This window comes from Rhinolophus sinicus, linkage group LG05 (genome assembly GCF_036562045.2).
Source record: "Rhinolophus sinicus isolate RSC01 linkage group LG05, ASM3656204v1, whole genome shotgun sequence".
Lineage (NCBI taxonomy): Eukaryota > Metazoa > Chordata > Mammalia > Chiroptera > Rhinolophidae > Rhinolophus > Rhinolophus sinicus.
The window spans coordinates 153972013-153995590 of record NC_133755.1 but is presented as its reverse complement, the minus strand read 5'-3'; the positions used below and the strand labels follow the sequence as shown (position 1 = coordinate 153995590).

At 35.6% G+C, this 23578-nt stretch overlaps 1 protein-coding gene across 6 annotated transcripts in view; it reads right to left on the bottom strand.

Annotated features, from left to right (window-relative positions):
- The window catches only part of LAMA2 (laminin subunit alpha 2), a 535718-nt gene that overhangs the window by 91316 nt on the left and 420824 nt on the right, over positions 1-23578 (bottom strand). For all 6 annotated transcript variants that reach the window (XM_074333565.1, XM_074333563.1, XM_074333566.1 and 3 more), the window contains 6 exons: positions 19799-19910; positions 14710-14872; positions 13219-13429; positions 6346-6462; positions 5480-5643; positions 4027-4165 (listed from right to left, as the gene is read on the bottom strand). In XM_074333565.1, coding sequence (XP_074189666.1) covers positions 4027-4165; positions 5480-5643; positions 6346-6462; positions 13219-13429; positions 14710-14872; positions 19799-19910 — 906 coding nt within the window. The remainder of the gene's footprint in view (positions 1-4026; positions 4166-5479; positions 5644-6345; positions 6463-13218; positions 13430-14709; positions 14873-19798; positions 19911-23578) is intronic.

The following is a 23578-nucleotide window of genomic DNA, read 5'->3' as shown; positions in this document are numbered from 1 at the left end:
ATTTATATCATTTTGCCATTAACACTACACTGGTATAAAAATTTAAATTCCAATGATTATAGATATCAATAAGAAGTCAAAATTACTGTTTAATGACTTTCAAGTAACAGATGAAATAATAAAATACAAGATACACGGGAGTTAAAGTTTATAACTTGATTAACACTATTTTATCGGGCCTTTTGAATATAATATGTACATTGCTAATATTTGCCCAATCCTTTATGTAGGAAATAAAAACTCAAAAATGACCTTGACAGAATTCCTTATGTATTTTGGTTCATCCAATTACACAAAGCAAATATTAAATAAGACAGACTAAAGAGAATACATGACCACATTTCTAAACAAACACTCATTAGAAATGCCTTAATGTTTAATCACATTATTGCAAGATTCACAGTGTTTAACTATACGATTTATTGACTAATAGCAGTGGCGTCAAAAGAATATTGCTACTATAAGGTCTCAAAAACTAATAAAGAAAAATAAATTACTATGAATGATATTAAAAATATGAAAGGGAAGAATAATAAAAAGGAAAAGAACATTTACAATAAAGAAAAATAATAAATTATGTAGGTAAAAGTTGGAAAGCATTATTTTTATTAGCATGACAAGTAACAAAAATATAAATGATTATTGCTCGTTTGAGGGCAAGTTAGAATTCTATTTATCACCCTGTGTACTGTGTTTCATTATGCTATTTACACATTAAGTACATTAAATATGTGGTTAAAATTTTTAAAGAGAAAATTGCAACTGTGGGCATGCTTAGTACCTTATACTTATCAATAAGTAGTTTATAAGCACCTCTTATAAGCACCCTAACTGTGTCAACAGTAAGAGTAAAATATAATCTTATGTAATTGAAGATTGAACATTAAATTTGATTTAAAAATTAAGTTTTAAGCTCTGGGGACTATACTATAGAAATTAAGCCAAGGGACACATCAGAATAGACTACAATGTGCTTAATTTGAAGACAGACCTTTTAATTCCCAAATTCTGACCTGCTATCTTCTCCCAGTTTGATTTCAGAAACTCCAGCACACCATTAGAACCTAATTCTGGGCAATTAAAAAAAAAATCCCACATGGCATCTGCATTTAAGCAGATATTCAGACATTATCTCAAACTAAATAGGGGAAGTAATTTTATTTTTTTTATTGACATTTTCTTCTCTATTCAACTTTCCTATCTCTCATGGAAATACAAATATCTTGTCAATTCTGAAAATCTAGGCCATACTAGCCCGTCTAGATTCTACAATCAGTGTTTGGAGATGGGAGGCAGCAATCTGCATTTAGTGATCAGCTGCTACACACCAGCTATTACCTATGTGAAAAACATGAAATATTGTGCTTAAAAGAGTGAGAGTGAAATACTCAGGGGGTTCTTTGTGGTTGGTTATCCATGTTTCTGTCCCCTGGAGACTACGGTCCACTTAAATTTTTATTCTGGAGACATTCGTTTCTGGGAAAAGGAAGTAGAAATAAAACAAAACGCTACAGTCACCAAGTAGTGAAACGGGAGCATCAGGCTATGGGAGCAGGATGTAGAGAGCAGAGGCCCACGAGGCTGGGGCTGCTCAGTTCATATCTCACCCAGTTTTTACGCTGAGGGGCAATGGAACTGGCCAGGGCACTGCTCACCACACTCTGCACCCTGGCATATCCCACCCAGAGGGGCACCTTTTTCTAACTTCCTCAGTGACTACGTGGGCTAGCGGAGGGCCTAAACATATTCTTCTCATGAGGAAGCAAAATATACAGGAAGAAAAGAGAAGGCTCCTCAGAAATGTGATTATTTAATTTAAAATTTGAATTTTGAGCAGAAGAATGATTGTTTTTCAGAAAACCGTACCAAGAGACTAAATGAAATGGAGTAACAGTGCAGGAGAGACCAGTGGCTATGATGGAATAAAGACCAGAGACGATGATGGAATAAAGAGAAGATAAAAGAAAGCCTATGAATTCAGCAGAAGACTCTTCACTTTAGCAGGGCAGCACCCTTCCGTAACCAAACCAACACAGGTCTTCAGTTACTTACTCCCCCTCAGTGCTTCACACTTATTGTACCCCTCACCTTGCTCAGTGGATATAAGCCAGGAAGGAGGGGCACAGAATCTGAAGAAGACCAGATCTCAGAAACAACAGGTAAGGGAGAGGATGAGAGGCAGTCATGAGACTACAAATGGATAATTCACTGCAAGTCGTTTGCTGGAACAGAGAGCCCCTCACTTCTTCACTCTTGCACAGAGCACCTGTCAACCAGAACGAAGTGCCCCCAGCCTTCCCCACTAAAAACATCACTTTCTGGGACAAATCCGTCTTCTTTGTGTTTGCTGTTAGCCATTTAATAAATCAGTGATCCCCTTTAGCACTTATTTGCTATACTTTTTCAGAATTTAATTATTTGTTACATGTTGTATGGAGAGAAGAAATCATGATAACAAGGTAATACATTATCACTCATCCTAGCTCTATGTTTGAGGTTAGCTAGCCTATCATGCATGAGCATTGGTGGTGAGAAAAAGCACACATTTCATGTCAGCATAAAATCGAGTCTCCTAAGTGTAAAGTGATAGTAGTAAATTTGTGTGAAATTAACAGCTCTTTAACATAAAATACTAGAAGTTTATAAGAATAAAGCAATGATAGCAGTGAGATATTTTGTTGGTACAAAATATTGTAAATAGGCATGAAGGATGTCAACTAGAATGATATTCATTCATTCAGCATTTCATTTAATCGCTACTTGCCCGGAACTGGCTGGATGCTGAAAAATAGTCACCCAATAAAACATAGATCAGATGAAAATGGTGAACTTGGACCTTAGGGTCTTTAAAATAGAAAATTATCTATGAGAAGATGGATACAGAATTTAGTTTAGATTTTAAAAGTAGGTTTGTTTTGAAAGGATTACTTAAGCATAGAGAAATTACTGCAATAACTGTTATCACTATTTTGAATAAGAACAAAAGAGAACATGGCATTAGTAGAGTTCATTCCAGATAGACCAGAAGAGTAATAATTGCTGATGGCATATGATGTTTTTATTACGACCACAAAATAAACCCTCTAAGATTGTGGTGGATATAAAAAATATCCTGGAGATCCAAGTAAGTATTTGTGCCCAATACCAAAGGAAAAACAAAAAACAAAACTGATCTGTTTCTTCAACACCAATTATTTACCCATATTTCATTACAGTCAAATGTTGAATCAAGTTATTTTTTTCCTGAAATTCTGATGTATTGGGGAGATTCTTTGTGAAACCAAAGGAGTAAATGATGGTTCTGCATGTTTTAACTCACCATGTGATTCCTATGAAGTGTTTTTTGACCGAAAACAGTATTATCAAGGTTTATCACATAACTTACAAAATGTTGTTACATGTAAAAGATGAAGATTTGTCAATATTGAAGATACTTCAATAATGTGCTATACTTGGAATCCCAAAAGTCTACAATGTTAGTTCCAAATTTACTTGGAACAATGACAGCTGCCAAAGGTTGCTTTGAAGGCAAAGGTTTCAATTGATAAAACTAGTATAAATATTAATAGCTTAGAACCATATGATCTGATGTGTTTTGTAACACTTTATAGTCAAACTTCACATATGACAAATTTATGTGCAATTATAAGACATGGTGTTAATTTTCAAGGCACTTTCTTTCTGACAACATTTAGAATAATAGTGATAAATCTTCCTGCCCAGAAAGAATCTTTTGTTTGACTGTTTTTTCTTCTGGGAGTTGGAGCAACAGATCTTGGCATCTGTGATAATTTCAAGACCCTAATCAGTAGTGGTAAGTAGTGGGTGACTGAGAAGAGTTCTGCTGTGATTATAGTACACTGATTTATTTTGGATAACATTTAAAAGGAGCCTTTGAAAATAATTCAAAACAAATTTTCGAACTTAATAAGATTTTCCAGAGCTCATTTAAATTTGGGAAATTTAGTTCGGGTACTTATTGAAGCAGGTGGATCTCCATTCTCAGTACATAACACTGTTTCTTACCAGTTTTGTAGCTTCATGTGCAAGACCTTTGGCTTCTTTGGCAATTTTCTCAGCTTCATCAATATAGTCCTTAATATTGCTGTAAGCTTTGAAGGCTGCAGTGGCATTGAAGGAGATGTTTTTAGCCTCATCAAGGATTCTGTTTGATTTACCAAAAAAAGAACATCAGAGTAATAGATACTTGAATGAAGAACACCCTGCTTATAACAAATACGGCTTCTAAATAAGTATGACCAATATAATTATGATAATTGCATATCATAATGAGCTATCTATTTACTGTATTATGTTGTAGTTTTCAATTTAAACTCATATTCCTAAATAATTCAGCTATGAAATACTACTAACATATCATTAAATACCCATAGCATCCCTCCAAAGCTTCTGCAACAACGTGCACCATGGAAGTGTGTGCAGTAAGATCCTTTATGTCATCTGTGAAGCATGTGACACATTTCAGAGCACTCGTATCACATTGCGAGAATGAATTTCACAAAGATAGCTCTAGGCTAGGTGCACCTCCTGTGAGGATAAATGAATCTCAAGGTGAAATAGCTTGTCTCAGGCCACATGTCCAACATGTCGCTACTTAAGGACTCGGAGCCAGCATCTGCTGACTTCCAGCTTACTGTTCCCTCTACCGGCCTTCATGCTAAGTTGGCAAAAGTTTGTTATAAAATGAACTGTATATGCATCATGCCCAAGGTCTTCAAACATCAATATTTTCCTTTGTATCAATGAGTATTACATATTGGAACAGAACTTTATACATGTCATATATTAAATACAGATTTCTTTGGGAAATTTAGTCTTGGGGCTAATTGTACCTATATAATTACACAGAAAGCATACCAGTTATACCTTGAAGGCTGTTCATAAGTCAAACACACCTAACCACTTGCCCCTTCCTCCTCTGACCCATGTAAGAATCCCAGCTATAGTCAGTTATTATTTCACAGATGAATATATAGCATGTCCCCGGAGTTTTAAAAAAAAGAACAAAAAAACAACAGACTTAAATACTATGTATGGGGCCACATTTTCTCAGGCCACCCTATAATCAAAACAATAAATAGTTTTGATTCTATTAAAAATATAAAACTAAAATGTGAAGTGGAATGTGTCTTTATACATTATTATTTAAAATGCTAATAAGGCAACCACTGTGCTCTCTAATAATGAACAAAAACCATTTTTTTCTAAGTGTAGCCTAGGGCTATGTTCACTCCCTACCAAGACATATTTGAATCCACTTTGAACTCATACTTTTGATGCTGCTCCAGAGCCTTGCCCAAACCCTTCTAATTAGACTCTTCCACAGAGAGACCATGTAGTGCGTATGTTCACAATTTCAGCAATCAAGATTTGAAAGTGATTCTCTACCATTTGTGTTCATCAAAACTTTTGGACAATTGTCAAGATGCATAGACATTTCCAACAACAAATGACATACCCGTCAAGGACAGCCGATGAGTCATTCAACTGAGCCGCGTGGCTCTCAGCCTGGGACACCCTCTCAGCAAGGTTCCTATCTTTTATTTCTTGGGAGAGGTCATCTATTTTATCTTTCAGCTCCTCAGACATGGGTGGCAATTTAGTTTGAATGTCTTCAACATACTGTTATGGATAGAAGAGGGAATTTTCAGTAAATGAATCCCAGCCTCCTCTCATTTACTAGGCTCTCTCTGAGACATAATTACACATTCTTAGTTTTCTCTGAAACTTCAAATTTACTAACATAGCAAAAAGACAATAGAAGATAAAAGCTGTTATTTAATGAAAGAAATTAGGAAATACACGTATATGAAGCCAATTTAACCAAGAAGAACCTATCTTTAAAAAAACGCTAATTCATAGGTACAAATGCATAAATAATTGTTATTAAGCTCTTTTAGACCAATTAGGCTTCTATTGCCATATGTCACAGTGTCTGCTGCATTAGACAGTTTGTTAAGTCTGTTGTAGATTTACATTTCTATTTTAACTAATGTTATATGAATATTGAAGCAGATTGTAAATGCTGTCCTAGGAATAAGAAGTGAGCTTCATCACGGGGGGTGGGGTGGGGTGGGTACAGGTTTGTAGGCATGGATGTGTACCCTCACAGACATTCCTGTTTATTGGAAGAACAATATGAAGTTCTAACTGTTGCCCCTAGGTGGGCACGGTCACAAGAGAATAAGGCAAAACCAATTTCACACCCTCAAGAAAAAAAAAATAGTATGTGCTTACATGACTGAGGTTTCTCATTGGATCCCATGTATGAAAGCCTATGTCATTATCATCTTGTTTTGACTTTGGGTTTTATCCAATACTCACGTCTATGACTGAGTTGATTTCATTTGCGAGACGGTTGGCTTCATCAAGTATGTCATTGCCTTCTTTTAAAGTGTTCTCACTTTGCCTTTTGCCACTTTCAATAGCCTCTTTCTTTTTCTGTAGTAAAGTATGAACAAAACATCAAAATGCCTTAGGGTAAAACCCAACCCAGCCCTGTATTCCCGACCTCCCTGAGCTGTCTGAACAAAAGCGTAGCCAACAAGGTATGTCATATTGACAGTAAGGCTAGATGAGAGTAATATAAGCTATCCAGCCAGTCCTCCAAGAGTTATTTTATTTAGATGCTTGTAGAGGTACTTTCTTCATCCCACTGTGAGAGAGTCATCCAAGAGAAGAAAAGTTATGTGATGGTAGTTGAAGAATTAAAAACTATTTTTAAAGTAAGATGAACATCCATTTTTAAACTAAAATGTGAATCCTGAATATGTATGACTGAACATGTGGCAGTACACTGAATGACATCGGAACTAGATACTGAATTCCGGAATGTATGTCCAAATGAGTAAGTATTTGGTGAGTATAAACATAGGCAGGTTTATTCTACGGGAGTTATGTAAAAAATGGAAGAAATGGGATATTTAAAGGAATTTAGGGGAATCACTTTTCAAAAAAAAGAGAAACTATCACATGGAAGAATAAACTTAATAGACTGTTACATAAGAAGAGAGCAGACTCTGAATTTTCTTTGAAACTGATAGCTTGTCTAAGAACTACATGAAACTCATTTCTAGCCTAGGAGAGTAAAATCATCAACAGAGAAATAATGCTGTTTCTGTATTCGGAATATAATTTTGCCTATTTTATTTCTTTTTACTTCTGACTCATTTGTATTCTTCCAATCACCTTTTGACCCGTGAATTTAATTGTATCAATTACATTTTTAATTCTGTTATTTATGTTTTTATATAAATAATAATGCTACTTTATATAATCATTTCAATCTCAATATATGCCAGGTAGTTTACAAACTTTTCTCATTTAATTCTACACTAACTCTATGGGACCTGTGTTTATCACCTTTTAAAAGAATGGGAAAGTGAACAAGTTCAGCGATTTACCCAAGGTCACAGTTAATACTATGTAGTTAGGATTTGAGTCCTGTCTGCTTAATGACAGAGCCTGGGTCTTAAGCTGTGAAAACACTGACTCTCCTATGGTAGAAATCACATTTCTTACTTGCACTGGGATAGCACTAATTTCATACCCTTCTTTTCCTGCCTTTTCCCCAACAACTTTAATGTGCTGCCAGGTGTTTATACCTGTATCTATATCTATATCTATGTATCTTGTTCCTGCCTCTGAGCCTTTACACTTGCAATTCTCTCAACCATGCGCTTTTCCCGAGTCCTCTAGCTTACTTCCTCCTCCATTCGCTGCTCATGGTCACTTCTCTGATCACCTATCTAAAATAACACTTATTTTCTATATTCTAGAGTACAGTGACTACAAACTAGATTCTGGCAACAGCCTGCCTGGACTGGCATCCCAGCTCTGCCTACTCACAAGCTATGAAATCTGGGGCAAGTAATTCAGCCTCCTTATGTGAAATACTTAGTCCCTTGCTACTCAAAATGTGGACCATTGACCAGTGACATCAACATAGCCTGGAAGCGTGTTAGCAATATACAATCTCAAAGCCTTTTTTGGAACTATCAACCCCGAATCTGCATTTTACAACAACCCCTGATGACATATACCGTAAAATTTGAGAAGAACTGGCTTAGAATACTGCCTTAGAACACAGTAACAGGATGCAATTGTCGACTGTTTTAAATATCTTACTTCGTTCCTCTTCTGAGCACTCATTTTTCTAAGTTATATTCTGTTGGATGGCCTTAAACCATATAAACGGAGATAATATTATTTTATTTTTTGCATAGATTGAACCATCTTGATAACTTCTTCAGGGAGTTACTAAAAGCACATGTTATTTAATAAAAATCAGTGACACCAATTCATCACAAAATGCATCACAAAATGCTAGTGGGAATGCACAGCCTATTGAAGTATGTAGCTGATGAAGGATAATACATTGGATGCATCATGCAATGTCACTGAACATGTCACTTATTATGTATGTCAGTCCATGCTTCAGAGTTTATGGCCTTATTATATACTACTTATTTATTGCTTTAGTGAATATCTCCCTCAATATCCATAAAAACAGTTTTATGCATCATTGTATCTCCAATATTAGGAGTTTCCTGAATAAATATTTTTGCATTAATAAATGAAATGAGAGTCCATTCCTGGGACTTGCACTGGTGACACTTGGCTCACCAGCTACTCCCATCACTGGCTAATGCAGAGGAAATTTCAAATATGTCATTCCCTCTTCAGGGACAAAAAACATAGGGTTAGTCTTGATGCCCTTGATTAATAGTCATATTTTATTTTTCAAGAGTCTGTTTTACATAACTTCCAGTTTTAGCCATTAGATTTTGAATGAACTGATTTCATGTTATACCATATACAGGCATTCAAGAATTTTTTTCAACATGACTTGTTTGTATTAATGAATCAAGTAATTTAAAATGCTGTACCAATACAAGAGAGAATATTTCCACACATATATTAAGTGAAGAGCTACATACACTTTGGTTTCAATTAAGTAGTGAGTTAGAATCTTTTTATCAAAGCTCTATTCAAGTTACTTTAGGGGACCGATTGTTATGCAATATCAAAATGTATTCTTTATCATACTAAAGCAGAAATAATGATCAAGAGATTAAGGAGATTTCAGAGGTGGCTAACTTTCACATCAGACACTGATAAAATTTAGCTTTGAATCAACGAAAGATGGAGATTTGGAGCTCCCAAATATTAATAAAAGTAAACACATAACATGCATTTCTGTTTGTTTGATGGCACTTAATAATTTGTTGGAGAAAAAATGTTCTGTTCTGTCCTAGGCCCTGGGGATAGAGTGAACAGAAGATATGCTCCTCATGGCTTGTCTGGATTAGGGAGAAAAAGAATAAGTATATTAATGTACAGTTTTAAGTAATGATGAGTGATATAAAGTTAAATACAGGGAGGGAATGAATAGAGAATGATACAGGATATAAAATTCCTAAGGTAGGAAGCTTTGGGTGTTTGAGGAACAGAAAGGAGGCCCACGTATAGAAAATTATTCTCCGAAAGTATGTCGTAAGCATAATTAAGTGATTCTGTTTGGATACCAAAGTTGATTATATTTCTATTTTTGACATCTAATTAGATCTTAATTCATTCCAGAGCTCTGTAAGAATAACACATTGTGTGTGTGTGTAGGGAAATTAAAAACCTGCCAAAACGACCTTCCTGTCTATCTTTTATCTAAGCATCTCACTCTTCACTTTCTTCACAATCCTTCCTTTGATAAGGTTATAATGGTAGATTTGGAGACTGACTGTCCAATACACGTTCCCTTGCTTAACTGAATTGCTCATCTTCTCTTTGCCCATTGGCCCGACGTTCCCTCTGCCTTCTCTTCGCTGCTGGAAATGCCCTTCTGGCCCTGCTGGCTTCTAGAAGGCCGCATTCAAAGCCTCCCATGGTCTGACTCCAAATACTGTTTCCAGAGGTATCTTCTGCTACAGACTTTTATGTAGCTTATGAATGAGTTTTACGGCTCTATTTGACATTTCCTAAGATCACCTTATACTTTGTGAAGTCTGTGTTTAGTCTCATGCTGCTTCATCATTTCTGAGAATCTTTTGCTGATTCTCCCAAACCATATTAATCACAGGATTACATACAGTGAAAGGTTAATGCCTGAATTTTTAGGAGACAGTAAGTTTTATGAGGCCAGGAATTATTCCTATTCAATCTCAAACTTCTGTGATATGGTAGGTGTCTGACAGACGTTTAAATATTATCCCATCATACTTTCCTAGCCTCATGTCACACTATTTTTCCAATATGAAACCAATTCTCCAGTTTACACAAACCACTCTTAAGTCCCAAAATGTAATTTTAATCCATGATTCCAGTATTTCATTTGCATACAAAAGCTTGTAGGGTTAAAATAAAATTCCTTAGATTAGTCTCAGAATGCAATTCTCTTAAAACTCAAAGTCCGAATCCTCTCAATCTTTGCTGGCTTTCTAACCCCTCACTTGTTCACTTCTTCATTCCAGTCATATTAAATTTTCCCCCAAATGTCTTACTTTTCTTTCCCTTGTGTCTTAGCATGTGTTATCCCCTAATTTCCGGAATGTCCTTCCTCTTCTATTTTGACTAGCTAGTGCCCACACTTCAAGACATAACACATGTGTCAGGTCCTCTGTGAAGCCCATCCTGAACCCAGGGGTGATTTAGATGCCCTTCCTTTGCTTGCTTCTATAATTACTCTAGTGTATAGAATGGTTTATTTGTGTGTACCTCCCACTAAATACAAGTCACCTAAAGTCATCAGAAATGCTTTATTGTTAATATTAATGGTTCTCAAACTTAAGGCAGCATCTGAATAACTGGAGATATTTTTAGAACACTGATTGCTGGGCCCTACTCTCAGTTTCTGAGTTGATAGTTTTGTGTGGCACCTGAGAATTTTCATTTTTAATAAGTTTCTAGGTGATGCCAATGTTATTATTCCAAGGACCACACCATGAAGATCAACCCTCCCCCCACACCCTAGATTCAGGTGAAATTATCAATTTTGTGTTTAGCAGGGACTTTATAAATGTTAATAATAAAAATTATATGCTTACCTCCTTAAAAATAAACAAAAAAAATATTTGAGTTGGGCCTTAATTATATCATCTTCTTGGTGGAAACACCAAGAAGGTATTTATTAAAGGTACAATGAAGGTATTTATTAAAAAAACCTCATTATTCAATCAAATGGATACAATGTGTCAATTGTTCTTAAACCTGTATGCACATCAGATTAACCCGGGGAAAATTTTGGAATATGGACTCTGGGTCCCACCCCAAACCAACCAACTCAGACTCTGGGGGAGAGCCCAGGGAACACGCCTGTTTAACAAACTCTCCAGGTGATTTTTTTAGCCCATCTAGTACCAACCTTGGTAATCAACTTCAACCTTGGTGAACAACCTTAACTAAGCTGTGCCTTACTCATGTTAATCAGTTTATTTACTCCAGTAAGTTTTAACAAGCCTTTACTTAAGCATGGCATCACAAATTAAAATCTGGAAAGGACTACTTAGAACTTTAATACTGACTACATAAGCTCTGGGTATCTCTGGGGGGGGGGGGGTCCCAAGAATGATGACATCTAATTTTAAACATCACTAAAAAGAAGGAATAGCTGAATGCCCTATTTCCTGTGCCACCATAACTCTTCTTGAAATACTTCCCAGATGCTTATTATACTTTCCACATAGATAATTTTAATTTCTTAAACTGTTGCCATAGAATGAAGAGGTGTACCTCCAGGTAAGTTATACCACTGGTGTGTAACCTAGTAAGATGAATCATGTTGGAACCTATGACATGACAATGGTCCAGCATCCTGCCTCACGGGATGGTGCTTTTTCTTTAATTTTGCCAGCATATCAGTAGACTCCAAATTGGTTCAGATTAGACACACTGAAGAAAAAATTAGTCTCTTCAATCTTTGATCAAAATGACAAGGCTAAGTCTCAGAAAAAAATACTTAAAAAATTAATTTTTCCTCTTCTTAATCCAAAGAAAAATGAAAAGAAACAAGTAGAAAAAAAATCTAGATTCATCTTATTCAACTGTCATTCCACAAACATATTTGAAAGCATAACATATGCCAGTTATGTTCAGTTATAGTTGAAGGTGAGATTATACGTTAAAAGAGATATAGGTCTGCTGCTGTTTTCATATCTGTTGGGGTTAAATACTTCTAAATTATTTTGAAAACAGCAAAGGTAAGTATGTTTCAGGAGGAAAGTTGTTTTCTAAATATCAGATACAGGTTTGGGCCATCATAAGTGCTGAATTTACACTTGGAAAAAGTGAGAGAGAGAGAGAGAGAGAGAGAGAGAGAGAGAGAGAGAGAGAGAGAGACAGAGAGAGAGAGAGAGAGAGAGAGAGACAGAGAGAGAGAGAGAGAGAGAGAGAGACAGAGAGAGAGAGAGAGAGAGAGAGAGAGAGAGAGAGAGAGAGAGAGAGAAATGTGGACAAATCTGTTTTAGTTCCAAACTCGTCAGCACTCTGACAAAGGCAGAGGCTGCCAATCAACTCTTGAGGAGAGAAGTACCTCTTGTCTGTGAGGAGAAGGAGGGAAAAATAACTCAGACTTGATCTATTCATGTTAGTCCCTTTTAAAATATCATTTACATAGACTGCATTGCAAAGAAAAAGAGAACCAAATTTTTCCAAGCTCTGGTCTTTCAATGAGCTGTTCTTTATGTGTCCAGACTTTATTAGAATATATTTGGCACTTCTGGGATTTATGACAGTCATTTCCAAAACATTTGCGTAGGTTGGGTAGATTATAAAATCATAATATTAGTACTTGAGGATACCCTGGATGTGCTCTAGTATCATGTCTTCCTATAGTTGGGGGACTGATGCTTAGAGAAATTAATTGACTTGCCCAAACTTGCATTTCTGCTTAGTGGAACAGTTATTATTAAGACCAAGTTCTTTGACTCCCAGTAAAGAGCTCCTTCCACTGTGCCACAATGTTTTTAAAAATCTTCAGTAGTTTAGAAGTAAACTTTTACAATTTTTATTTGGTTTTATGGGCAATGGCCATTGATTAAAAATGAAAGATCATACCCTGTTCTGCTTTTTAGAAGTCTCCTTTCAGAGTTGTAATTCTTGATCTTGTAAATGTGCATCTACTTGACTTAGCCAGCCATGGTTACCCCCTCCCCCCCACCGCCACCCACACCCCTAGATTCAGATGAAAGAACCCCTAAGACTCACTTCCAAAGCAGTCATGTTTTTCTGGTTTGCTGTAGATAAGCGATTAGCTTCTCTGATTTTATCTGTGGCTTCTCTCAACAGGTCCCAAGCATCATCAAGCTTGTTTTTGTAGTCTGCCAATTTCTCCCGGAGATCCTTTTCCATTTCTTCATTTTTCTCTCGGGACTCTCCAAACAGCTTCTTCACTTTCTTCAGCAGGCCTTCTGCAGCTCTGCAAACACCCCAGCCCAATAATACACAATAAGCTCTTATCACTGGTTCAGGGTTTCTTGGTATTAAACGGTTATAAAAAGATGCTAACATGAAAACAATGGAAAAATAAGACAGTATTTAAAGAAGACTGAGTATATGCAAAACCAAGTTGAAAACTGACACCTGAAAAGTGGCAATACAACTTACAATTAAAATTAAAGCACAAGAAATCCACATTATTAATTGGTTAATGTAAATTTTCGGTTGGAAAGGATCTCAGGTTATTCTCATAATCTGACTGATGCACTGAGTTTTATGATTTACTTCACACACCAAAATAAAAAGCTACCTGATTCAACATAATGAGATATTTTCTCTTATACTTTAAATATAAAGCATGAATATATTGATATCTTTGGTTAGAAACTGTGACCAGAACTCTATGGTATTGAAGTGCTAGTATAAAATCATGATTTTTATCTACTTTTCTTTTCCTTTCAACTGAGTCATCTGGGAGTTTCCTGGGTTTAACTTAATAGTCTTCCCAAAGTGATAATATCTGAGTCCTTAAGAAAATGTAAATACTTGAAAAAAAGTAGTTATTGAACTAATAGGCATAATAATCCTCTGAACTAGTCAGAATGTTGCTGGACTTCATCCCTAACTTTTCTGATTCAGTAGGTCCGGGGATGGGGTGTGATAATCTGTATTTCTAACAAGTTCTCAGCTGTTGCCCATGTTGTAAGTTTAACATATATTATTTAAGTTTAATAACACCATCACTTTGAAGTTAGATGACTGTGAATGTAAAAACGTATTTTTTATTGAGTGTGTGGTCACATGAGTTAATTAGCATTGGTAAAATCCCTATTACCATTCCCAAACTCAAATTCGCAACCCGTATTTCAAAGTATTAATCATTTATTATTTGACAACTCTTAGTGTTTTGTGAGATGACAAAATATATGGGATGGCCTGCTAAATTCATTTATCGAAAGTATTTTGATTAAAAAAAAAACTTTGATAGCTTAAAAGTCTCTAATACAGTCAATTAATAAAGCATGCCCACTAGCCTAATTATAAAAGGTACTACACTAGAAAAAGATCATTTACTTGATTATTTACATATAGGCAAAAACATACTTTCAATCCATTTTAGAGCAAGATAAATTATAACTAAGTAAATAAAATAAATAGCAAACAGAGTATCAATGTGATGAAAATTTAGAAAACTCAAAACAATTTGGAAAGCTAAGTTATCAAGTTATCGAATGAAAACATAATAGAGTGTCTACTCACACCAACTCATCTTCAGCAACTTCTTTCTGTGGATCTAGATTTTTCCTCCTCAATTCTCTCATCATCTGATCAATCTCTTTCTGAAGTGCTTGCAAATTTCTCTCAAAGGCCTTGTCTTGACTTCCTAGAGTTTCATTTAGTTTTATAGCTTTTTCATTTACAGCTGTAGGGGATGAAACAAATTTTGCAAATTAGTAAACAAAATGCCACATGCAAAAATGCCACATAGCGTCTGCTCTTCTCCGCCATCTCCAAATGCAATGTAGTCTACCATGGTGTTCCTGCTGGGACACAGAGTCAGTGAATACAACCATCCTTAGCAAACAGGGAAATGTGACATATTTCTTCATATAATATTTCTTTTTGAGGGCCTGGTAATTAAAGCACGGCGTTTCTTCCTCAAAAGGAAGAAATATAAAGAAAAAAAAAGGGGGGCTCACATCCTTTTCAGGTAATGGGTGAAAATTGAGATATAGCCTAATACTTGGAAGCTGAAAATGTAAGGTCTACATTGTTGACACAATCATATTCAGTCAATTTTAAAATATCGAGTACAGAAATACTACCGGTGGTGTGATACCGAAAACTGAACCTGCCTTTGAACTTCTACACAGTTCTGTGTTCATGTTTTTAAAGAAGTGAGGAAAGGGGCACTAGTCTGGGGATAAACATTATGGATTAGGGCTCAGTGATACCTTCCGGCAATAACATCCATCGTAGGAGTTTGTATTTATTATGCATTATATGGAGTTTCAAACTGTGCTCTTCAGAAATTTAGGTTTCCCTAGGTGCTTCAGGTATTCTACAAATGATGTCTATTCTGCCAAGAATTTCTTTTATAAGTTGGTAATCTGGGGAAAATTTTCATTTGAAAAAAGAATGCTATGTCAAATAAAAATTTGAAAAACTGGTGAACTGAAACATTTTCGCAGTTTTAACATTAGTTTTAGCCCAAGTTTTCCTGAGGTGTGTTCTATGGACCATTAATTTAACAAGTTGAAAGGAGACTTTTTTTGAACTTTTTTGTCTCCCCAAACCTTACTTCTATAATATTACCTATGAGAATCCCTAGAATGAGGGCTGTGGGTTGGCCAAGTGGCATTTTCTACCATTTAAGGTTGTATCATGAGACCACTTAAGACAAAAAGAATCCTGACAATCCATATCTATTCTTGGAAACTTTTCTAATTGGCACTGAAAACAGTTGTTCCAAAGATAGAATGAGCAGAGCTCCTGAAACAGGTGCTCATACACGGTCCGGCCAAGTCAAGCATCCATGGGGGGTGTGTCATGATGGGTAAGTACAGTTCTTCTGAAATGGGGTCCCCAAATGAGCAGCCTCAACATCGCCTAGTAACTTATTAGAAATTCAGATTCTCAGAACTCACCCGAGGCCTACTAAATCAAAAATTCTGGGAGTGTGGATCAGCAATTTGCATTTTAACAAGTCCTTCAAGAGCTTTAGAGGCATGCCAGGGTTTGAGAATCACTGGGTTAGTAGATGGAATTGAGTTTCTATCTCTAATTCTACCCTTTCCAAAATCTATGGCCATTCTTAGCCCTCTGGTAGAAATTATTACTCAGGTGCTCGGGTGCTACATTCCTAGAAGTTAGTGAGAGTGGTTCTTTCTTGGTCAACTGGTTAACAGTCATACCTTGACATAGATCAAAGAACCTTTTCAAGATCCCACCCCTGAGTTTTAGTAGGATAGCACCTAGGCTGTACCATGTTTGTTAAGGAACCACAGTGACCATAAACTGATTGATATGAAAGCTCTTTGACCTAGCAGACTATGTGGGAACCAGGTTAGAATGCTCATGATTAAATCTAAGAAGATTTCTACTTCTTAGACTTTAAGAAAGCCACAGTTGATTTGGTTCTACCTACAATACAACCCTTTGGTCTAAGTTCATGCCTGTCTGGACAGTTGATTTTAACCAATTGTAGCATGTAAGCAACCACTGACTTCATTTGCATTCATTTTTTAAAACGAAAGGATAAACCCTACTTTGCAACCTGCCAAAGCTGTATGTTTTTCCTTTATTAAATGGATATATAAATTAGCTCTGATTAGATTTTTTAAAAGAAATAATCTGATTGAATTTAGATCCTGGGCTTAGGTGGTATTGAGAAGGAGAGGATTATGAGATACAGCCCCCTCTTTCTCTTGTGGTCTATTCAAAGTTAAACTGCAGAGGAAAATTTGGTGGGGGAAAAAATGATATCAGGGAGAAAAAAGGAAAAGAAGGCTGTGCTTTTTGGAATGCATCACTTCTTTTAAATTAAAGCAATATGTAAGCAACTAGAAGAAATTATTAGGGCTCACAAAAACTGCTTTAGAAAAACAATACTAATAATACTAATAAAAATAATACTGATAATACTAAGAAAGAAAGCATAATTTTAATAGAAGAGGTCTGATTGTTCTACTGCTTCTATCTACGGAATTTAAAAAATCTCTGAGGACTTTTAACTAAAGATGAATGTATGAATCTCTGATTCACAGATATACAATATCACTTTTGTATCTTTTCAACAGTATTGAAAATAATTGTAACATAAATATATCTTTTAAAATTGCTTATTTATTTCTACCTTATTTCTAAACAAATTTAAAGTAGTTTTAATTTTTTTAAAACAAGATAAAATTAACATAAAAGGAGATGGGAAAAATTAAAACAGAAGTGAATAAGGAGAAATATTAATAGACAAAAAGACATAATGCTCAGTGCATGGATCCTAAATCTAGCATTAAGCTTCTTAGTAGCCAAGGCATAGCGGGGAACAAAAATGGGATACTTAAGAGGTATACAATATCTGTAACATGCAAATAAATTAATTCCTCAGGAGAAGCAAAGCTGTTTCTCATACTGAAGCTAGAAAAAAAAATATCCTCTGATGGGTAAATTTATCATGAATGACAAATACTGTGATCTGAGAAACAGGAATAAAGAGTGTCTAGCATTCATTAAGTTCTATTATACGTTAGGAGATATGTACACTAATGTGTATACACACACACACACATATATATATTCACTCATTAATTCTAATATTCACGATCTAATCAGGAATCATAGCACAGTAGACTTTAAAAGTTATAGTGAGTTAAGAATGCCTTAGATTAAATAGAAGTTGATTTTCTGTAAAGGGTCCATGACTTGTGATGGAAGATAGGATGAGAAAGGTATTCCATCTATCTAAAAATAAAACTGACATAGATAATACCAGGCTGAAGCATTCACTTTCCCACAGCAAACTACTGCCACTAATAAAACCTAAAAGTACTTGATGGTTATCCACATTATTGTAGTTTTAAGAGGAAAACAAGGGTGTGGATATGTTACACTACCCACTTAAAGCTTTTGGTGAGTTTTGTTTTCTTTTTTTTTAAATCCTCCAATCTCAATCAGGATTTAGTTTAACTCTGGCATATCCAAATTTAAATTTTCATGAAATTTTGACAGTAGGCTTAATTCTGCCAAAGTTCTTTCCTAAAGGGCTGTGGTTACCATTTTTGTTATCATTTATATTAGTGCCCGCTAGAAGAAAGGAATGGCATTTACATATTCCTCAGGTACAGGATGACAGCTATCCCATATGGCATTTCCATGTGAATTAGAAAAAAGTGTCCCATCTGGACAGACACACAGACTGATGCACAATTTAGGGAATGGGAGACACCTCTGATGATACTGAACCCTTTCCTTTGCTTGATAGAACGTGGATGGTAAGTAAGCAAAGCTTGGGTTACATATTATTCCCACTCTGCTCCCTGCTGGTGGCTTTTGTGTGGTGCACAAACTTGGTGGTGGAGAAGTAAGCAGTGCTGATCCCAGAGTCTACTGAAAGATACCAATGTTTGATGGAAGTGATCAAAATGAGTTCCCAGGATAGGCTGCTGGGTGTGGAATATTTGAGATTGAGGTGGAAGGAAAAAGAAAGTTCCTGGAGTATTCAGATTTCAGGGATCCAGTCAGAGTGAAACTGCTCTACTTGCAAGGGGGTTTGTTTGATTGTTGGGAGGGAGGTGGACACGTCAAGTTGCATCAAAGGAAAATAAAACAAGGAAAAGCACAGCTTCATCAGGCAGAAGATAAACCACATGAGTTAACTGAGATTTTTCTGGTACTAGTAATTTCTGTTTCAGATCCTGACATGTTTTGCCTCAGATTAAAACTCTGTTACTTCTTGCAGTAGGGAATCTTAGGGAGTTTCAGTCTCTTGTTGGCCAGTGATTCCTAAATTACCTGTCAGGTTTTGCAGTGAAGGTTTATCTCATGTCATAACTTATTTGGCTTTATTACAAAGCAAAATATCTAAAATGCATAACATTGTAGAGCAATAAAAATGTTTTACTTTTTTAAAGCAACAACAGCAACAACTCTTATTTTCTAAACATGAATGCATGTTTATTATACATTAATAGATATTTAAGAGCTAGTGGGTTTGTTTGTTTGTTTGTGTTATCTATTTTCTTCACGAGTTTCTTAATCTGGGCTTTTGCTCAAAGATGGCTTCCACTTTGATTCTCAGTCAGATTGGCAGATGCCCAGAAGTAACTCCTAGAGAATTGTGGACTGAATGCAGTACAGCTTCTGGTAAGGTAGTGCATCCAAATCCCAAGCAACAGATGTTCATTAAAAACCAGTACCGTGTGTTTGGAAAGTCATTTTGAGAAATTAAAGTGCTGCTTTAATATACTGTGTAGGATGATAAAAATTAGCTTGAAAAAAATTTAACATCTTTTAACTAGTTTTGAATACAAATAATAACAAAGCATAAGTTTCCCATTAGTTATTTAATCATAATAGACATCCCTTAAACATGGGAGCATTCCTGAAGGAATACATTCAACTTACTGCTATTCTGCACTCATAATTACTAATTTACTGACTGTTGTCACTAATTTAACACTGTAGGTTGTAGCAGATAATGCCCTTGAATATCTTGACCAAAATACTTTTTAAACCCAACCCTGAAATTTAGAAATGTCACCTCTTACTAGAGAAATTTCCGTCAGGTGTAATCCCTTTTTCTGTGTTTCCATTAGGAGAAATAATGATTACATTGTGACTTTTGTAATACCTTCTGCATCCTGGGCAAGTTCCTTAATGAATTCTCCCAAGGAGTTTGCTCTTGTGTTGGTCCGCTCTGCATCCTGTCCAGTTTGCTCGCCATCTGCTGTCACTTTGGTAGCCTAATGATCCAGATTCAGGAAAACCATAATTAATAGAGATGGTTGAAGGTACTTTCAGATAAGCTCCCACTGGCTACATTTTCTTTCAAATATTACTTTGAGCCAAAGGCAATCGATGAATTATTGATCAGATATACTGGAAATGACGCCCTGTGCTCAAGTATACAATTAAACTTTATGACTTCTACTATTAAATGGAAATCAGAAAGCTGTATTTGGTCTTTTAAAAAACCTCGTTGCATGCAAAGGCACAGAAAAAGTGATAAAGCACAATTATGGTTGAAATATCTTTCAGGTACTGTTGGCAAAAATCTTTAATGGATTATTCAGCCTCCACATGTAGTTTTGTCCATATTTTATTTACTGAATAAGTGGGGAGTGTAGCAATGATGGAGGCACAGGAAGTCTGTCTCAATAAGCTTGATCCTATAGATTTGGTTTAGATCAATATGTTAATTAAAGAAACAAAGAAGGGAAATGCTTAACTACTAAGTAGTAAATGCTTGTTTTATAACATTCTAAAGATGCCAGTAAAACATTAAAGAAGAATAAATGCTAACATTTCCCATATATTATCACCAGAAAAGATGGCTGTTAATCTCAAAACCGTACATCATTATCAACAAAATAAAACAGAACTCCGAAACAGCTTCATTTCCCAAAGAGTATCCTCATACATTTTCATCTTTATTCATATTGAAGATACCATTTGGACACAACGGAACCCATTTAATGTGTTCATAGTTAAGATATACAATACGTAGTGAAATAAAAATGGCGTGTGGAACATTAAAATTTTCGTAAAAGATATGACAAGGTTTAGAGAAACTTGAAATAGGTTTACATTTCATTTTTTATGTGTATACATATGCTAAAAAATGACTTCTTTTTAAATAAACAGATAGGAATAATCCAACTACAGATAATAAATCAAAGAATTACAAAGTGCCTCAAAATAATTTGATAAGGTCCAGGCTGGCAGAGTATTAATATTCCACAATCTTGTACCAGAGGGCTTACATTCTAGATATGCTCAAACATATCTACTTTTTCTTATATATATTGAAGAGGATTTTAAATAGAACTTAAAATAGAACAAAATCTCTGGCTAGTACAGAGCACGGTAGGAAATACTACAGGAATTGTTCTGCATTTTGTGATTTCCCAGCGGCAATAAGAGGTTTAATTTATGAAAGTTTTCAAAGTTTTGCATAGAAGATAGACTATAAAGTCCAACTATTTTCATCTAATTTCTCAACCCGAAAGTGTTACTATCACAAATAAAAGGATGAAAGGATTAAGAATCCATTTGGAAGCTTTAAAAATTCCTCTTTACAGTTTGCAGTAGAAATACACAATGATTTGGAGGGTGTTAATCTATGTATTAGAAGCTCTGGATAACACTTCTAAAATATTAATAATAAAATTGTATTCACTTTTAGATTCAAGGTTCAGATAGGTCAATTAAGTTTTTACATATTCACATCACACATACATACACACGTATAATTTTTTATCTGCTGCTTTTTAATTACTAAGGTCAACTGTTTAAGATGTTGGCTGTCTAAACTGCTTTATATGTTTGTCTAGTCTGGACTTGACTGCACTCTATGATATCATTCCTATTTTCACATATCACAGACATTGTAATAAGAGAATTGATCTACATTATGGTCATCTTTCAACATATTATCTTAAAAATTAACATATCACCAACACTAGTATCTCTTCCTATAGAGAAAATGTACCTTATAATTTGAACTTAATATTTTTGCTTTACCAATACATTCATTACCAGAAGATTATAATTTACATAAGTATTCACATTATCAAGCTTACCAATTCTTGTTAATAGTTCAAAGCGTCATGTTTTTTTAAAAAAATAAATGTATATCGATACACTGTCTCTTTTAAATTTTGGATGGTGAAGGTAGTATTCATTGCCTTGACTTCTACTTAAGTAATTAACTTATACAATAACATGTAAGAGTCATCATTAACAAACTTAGTACCAATTACATGTGTACTCCAATATTAACATGTCAAGCACTCTACATGACCCATGATAAGAAACATGTTAAAAGTGTTATGACTAAGACCCAATGCAGTCAATCTCCTTGGCTTCCTTTGTATATGAAATGTATCAAACTCTTCCCTTCCTTTGGTCCTTGCTTGGAATGGGCTTCTCTATACTTTCAGTGACTGTATCCTGGTCATCCATTAGCTTTCAGTTTAATAAGTATCTCTTCCTGGTGTAGCCATTTCCAGGGCACTTACCTAGATTTTCGCACTTCCTGCAACAAAACATTTCCTATATAAGCACCATGCATTTTAGAATTCCTTATTTATGCATCTGTGTTGGCTTATCTATTTATTGGTTACCTCCCTGACTGTAAGGTAAGCTCTAAGAGGGCAAGAACTTGGTCTGTTTCACTCGTCACTTTATATCCAGCTTTTAGTATGATGCCTACCTTACAGCAAATATTGAGTGAATATTGTTAAATATATGATTAAAAGAATTTCCTAACTAATCTTGTCAACCTTATTTCCATTCTTATTGTCTACTGTCCTATGAACATTTCCAGAAAAAGCTTTTATTCATACTATTGCTCTGTAACTCCTCCCCAATTATCCAAAAATAAATCAAGTCTTGGAGATTCAGCTCTAACATCACCTACTCTGTGAGGTCATCCCTGATTATTTTTGGCACATCCCTCCTTTCTTAGATTTTCAAAACAACCATCATTACCACCTTTCGTGACTATTTTGAGTAATTACTTTGCCATGTGTTTCATCATATCTATCTAATCTCAATCCTTGGGGATAGCACTGTGTGTTATTATCTTTTTATTCCTCAGAATGCCAGACATAATGCCTGGCAAATTGTAGAGGGTCAAAGATGTTGGGTGCTTGGTTGATATAATGATAATCAAACCAACTACCCTTTGAAGTTATAAAGCCTTTTGGAGGGAAAAGAATCTCTCTCCATATGCCTTCCCAATTCCATTCAAACTGGCCATATGCCTGGTGCTATGCTTGCCAGCAACTGTGGATGGCTTGGGCAGTTTTCTGGGCATTTTTCAGAGGCTCAAAGGAAGCTGCTGCTCAAGAGCTGTGGCTGAGTGTTTAGGAGGAGAGCCAGGCCTGAGCACCTCCAGTGCCTACCACATTGCATTCTAGTCACTGGCCTCATAATAATTCAAAACTAGCCTGTGATTGCACACCACGTACCATGCTGGTGTGGGTGGAGCTAGGGGGTGGGGGTGGGCAGAACTGCTCAAGGCCACACTGTGTTTACTGAGGAAGAAGATGGCCTTCCCTGTGCACAGACTAGAAGAGCTGCCACTCTGATGTACTCTAGGAGAGGGAGGGATATGAGGTTCCTGGCACCAAAAGACATTGACTTATGGTATTAACACTTGAAAAGACAAGTTACACAGCCAGGCTCAGCTGTACTCCAGATTGATATGTATGTTCAGAAAGGCTTACAATACTCTCTTGTGTCTCATTTACTCTTCCTGCCTTTAGAGATATACAGAGGGCATGAACCCTAGTTTTACACTGGTGAAAATTAAGATATATACATATATATATATATATATAGAGAGAGAGGTTAAGTGATTTATCTAAACTCACACATATAGGGAATTCAGGACAAAACATAAATT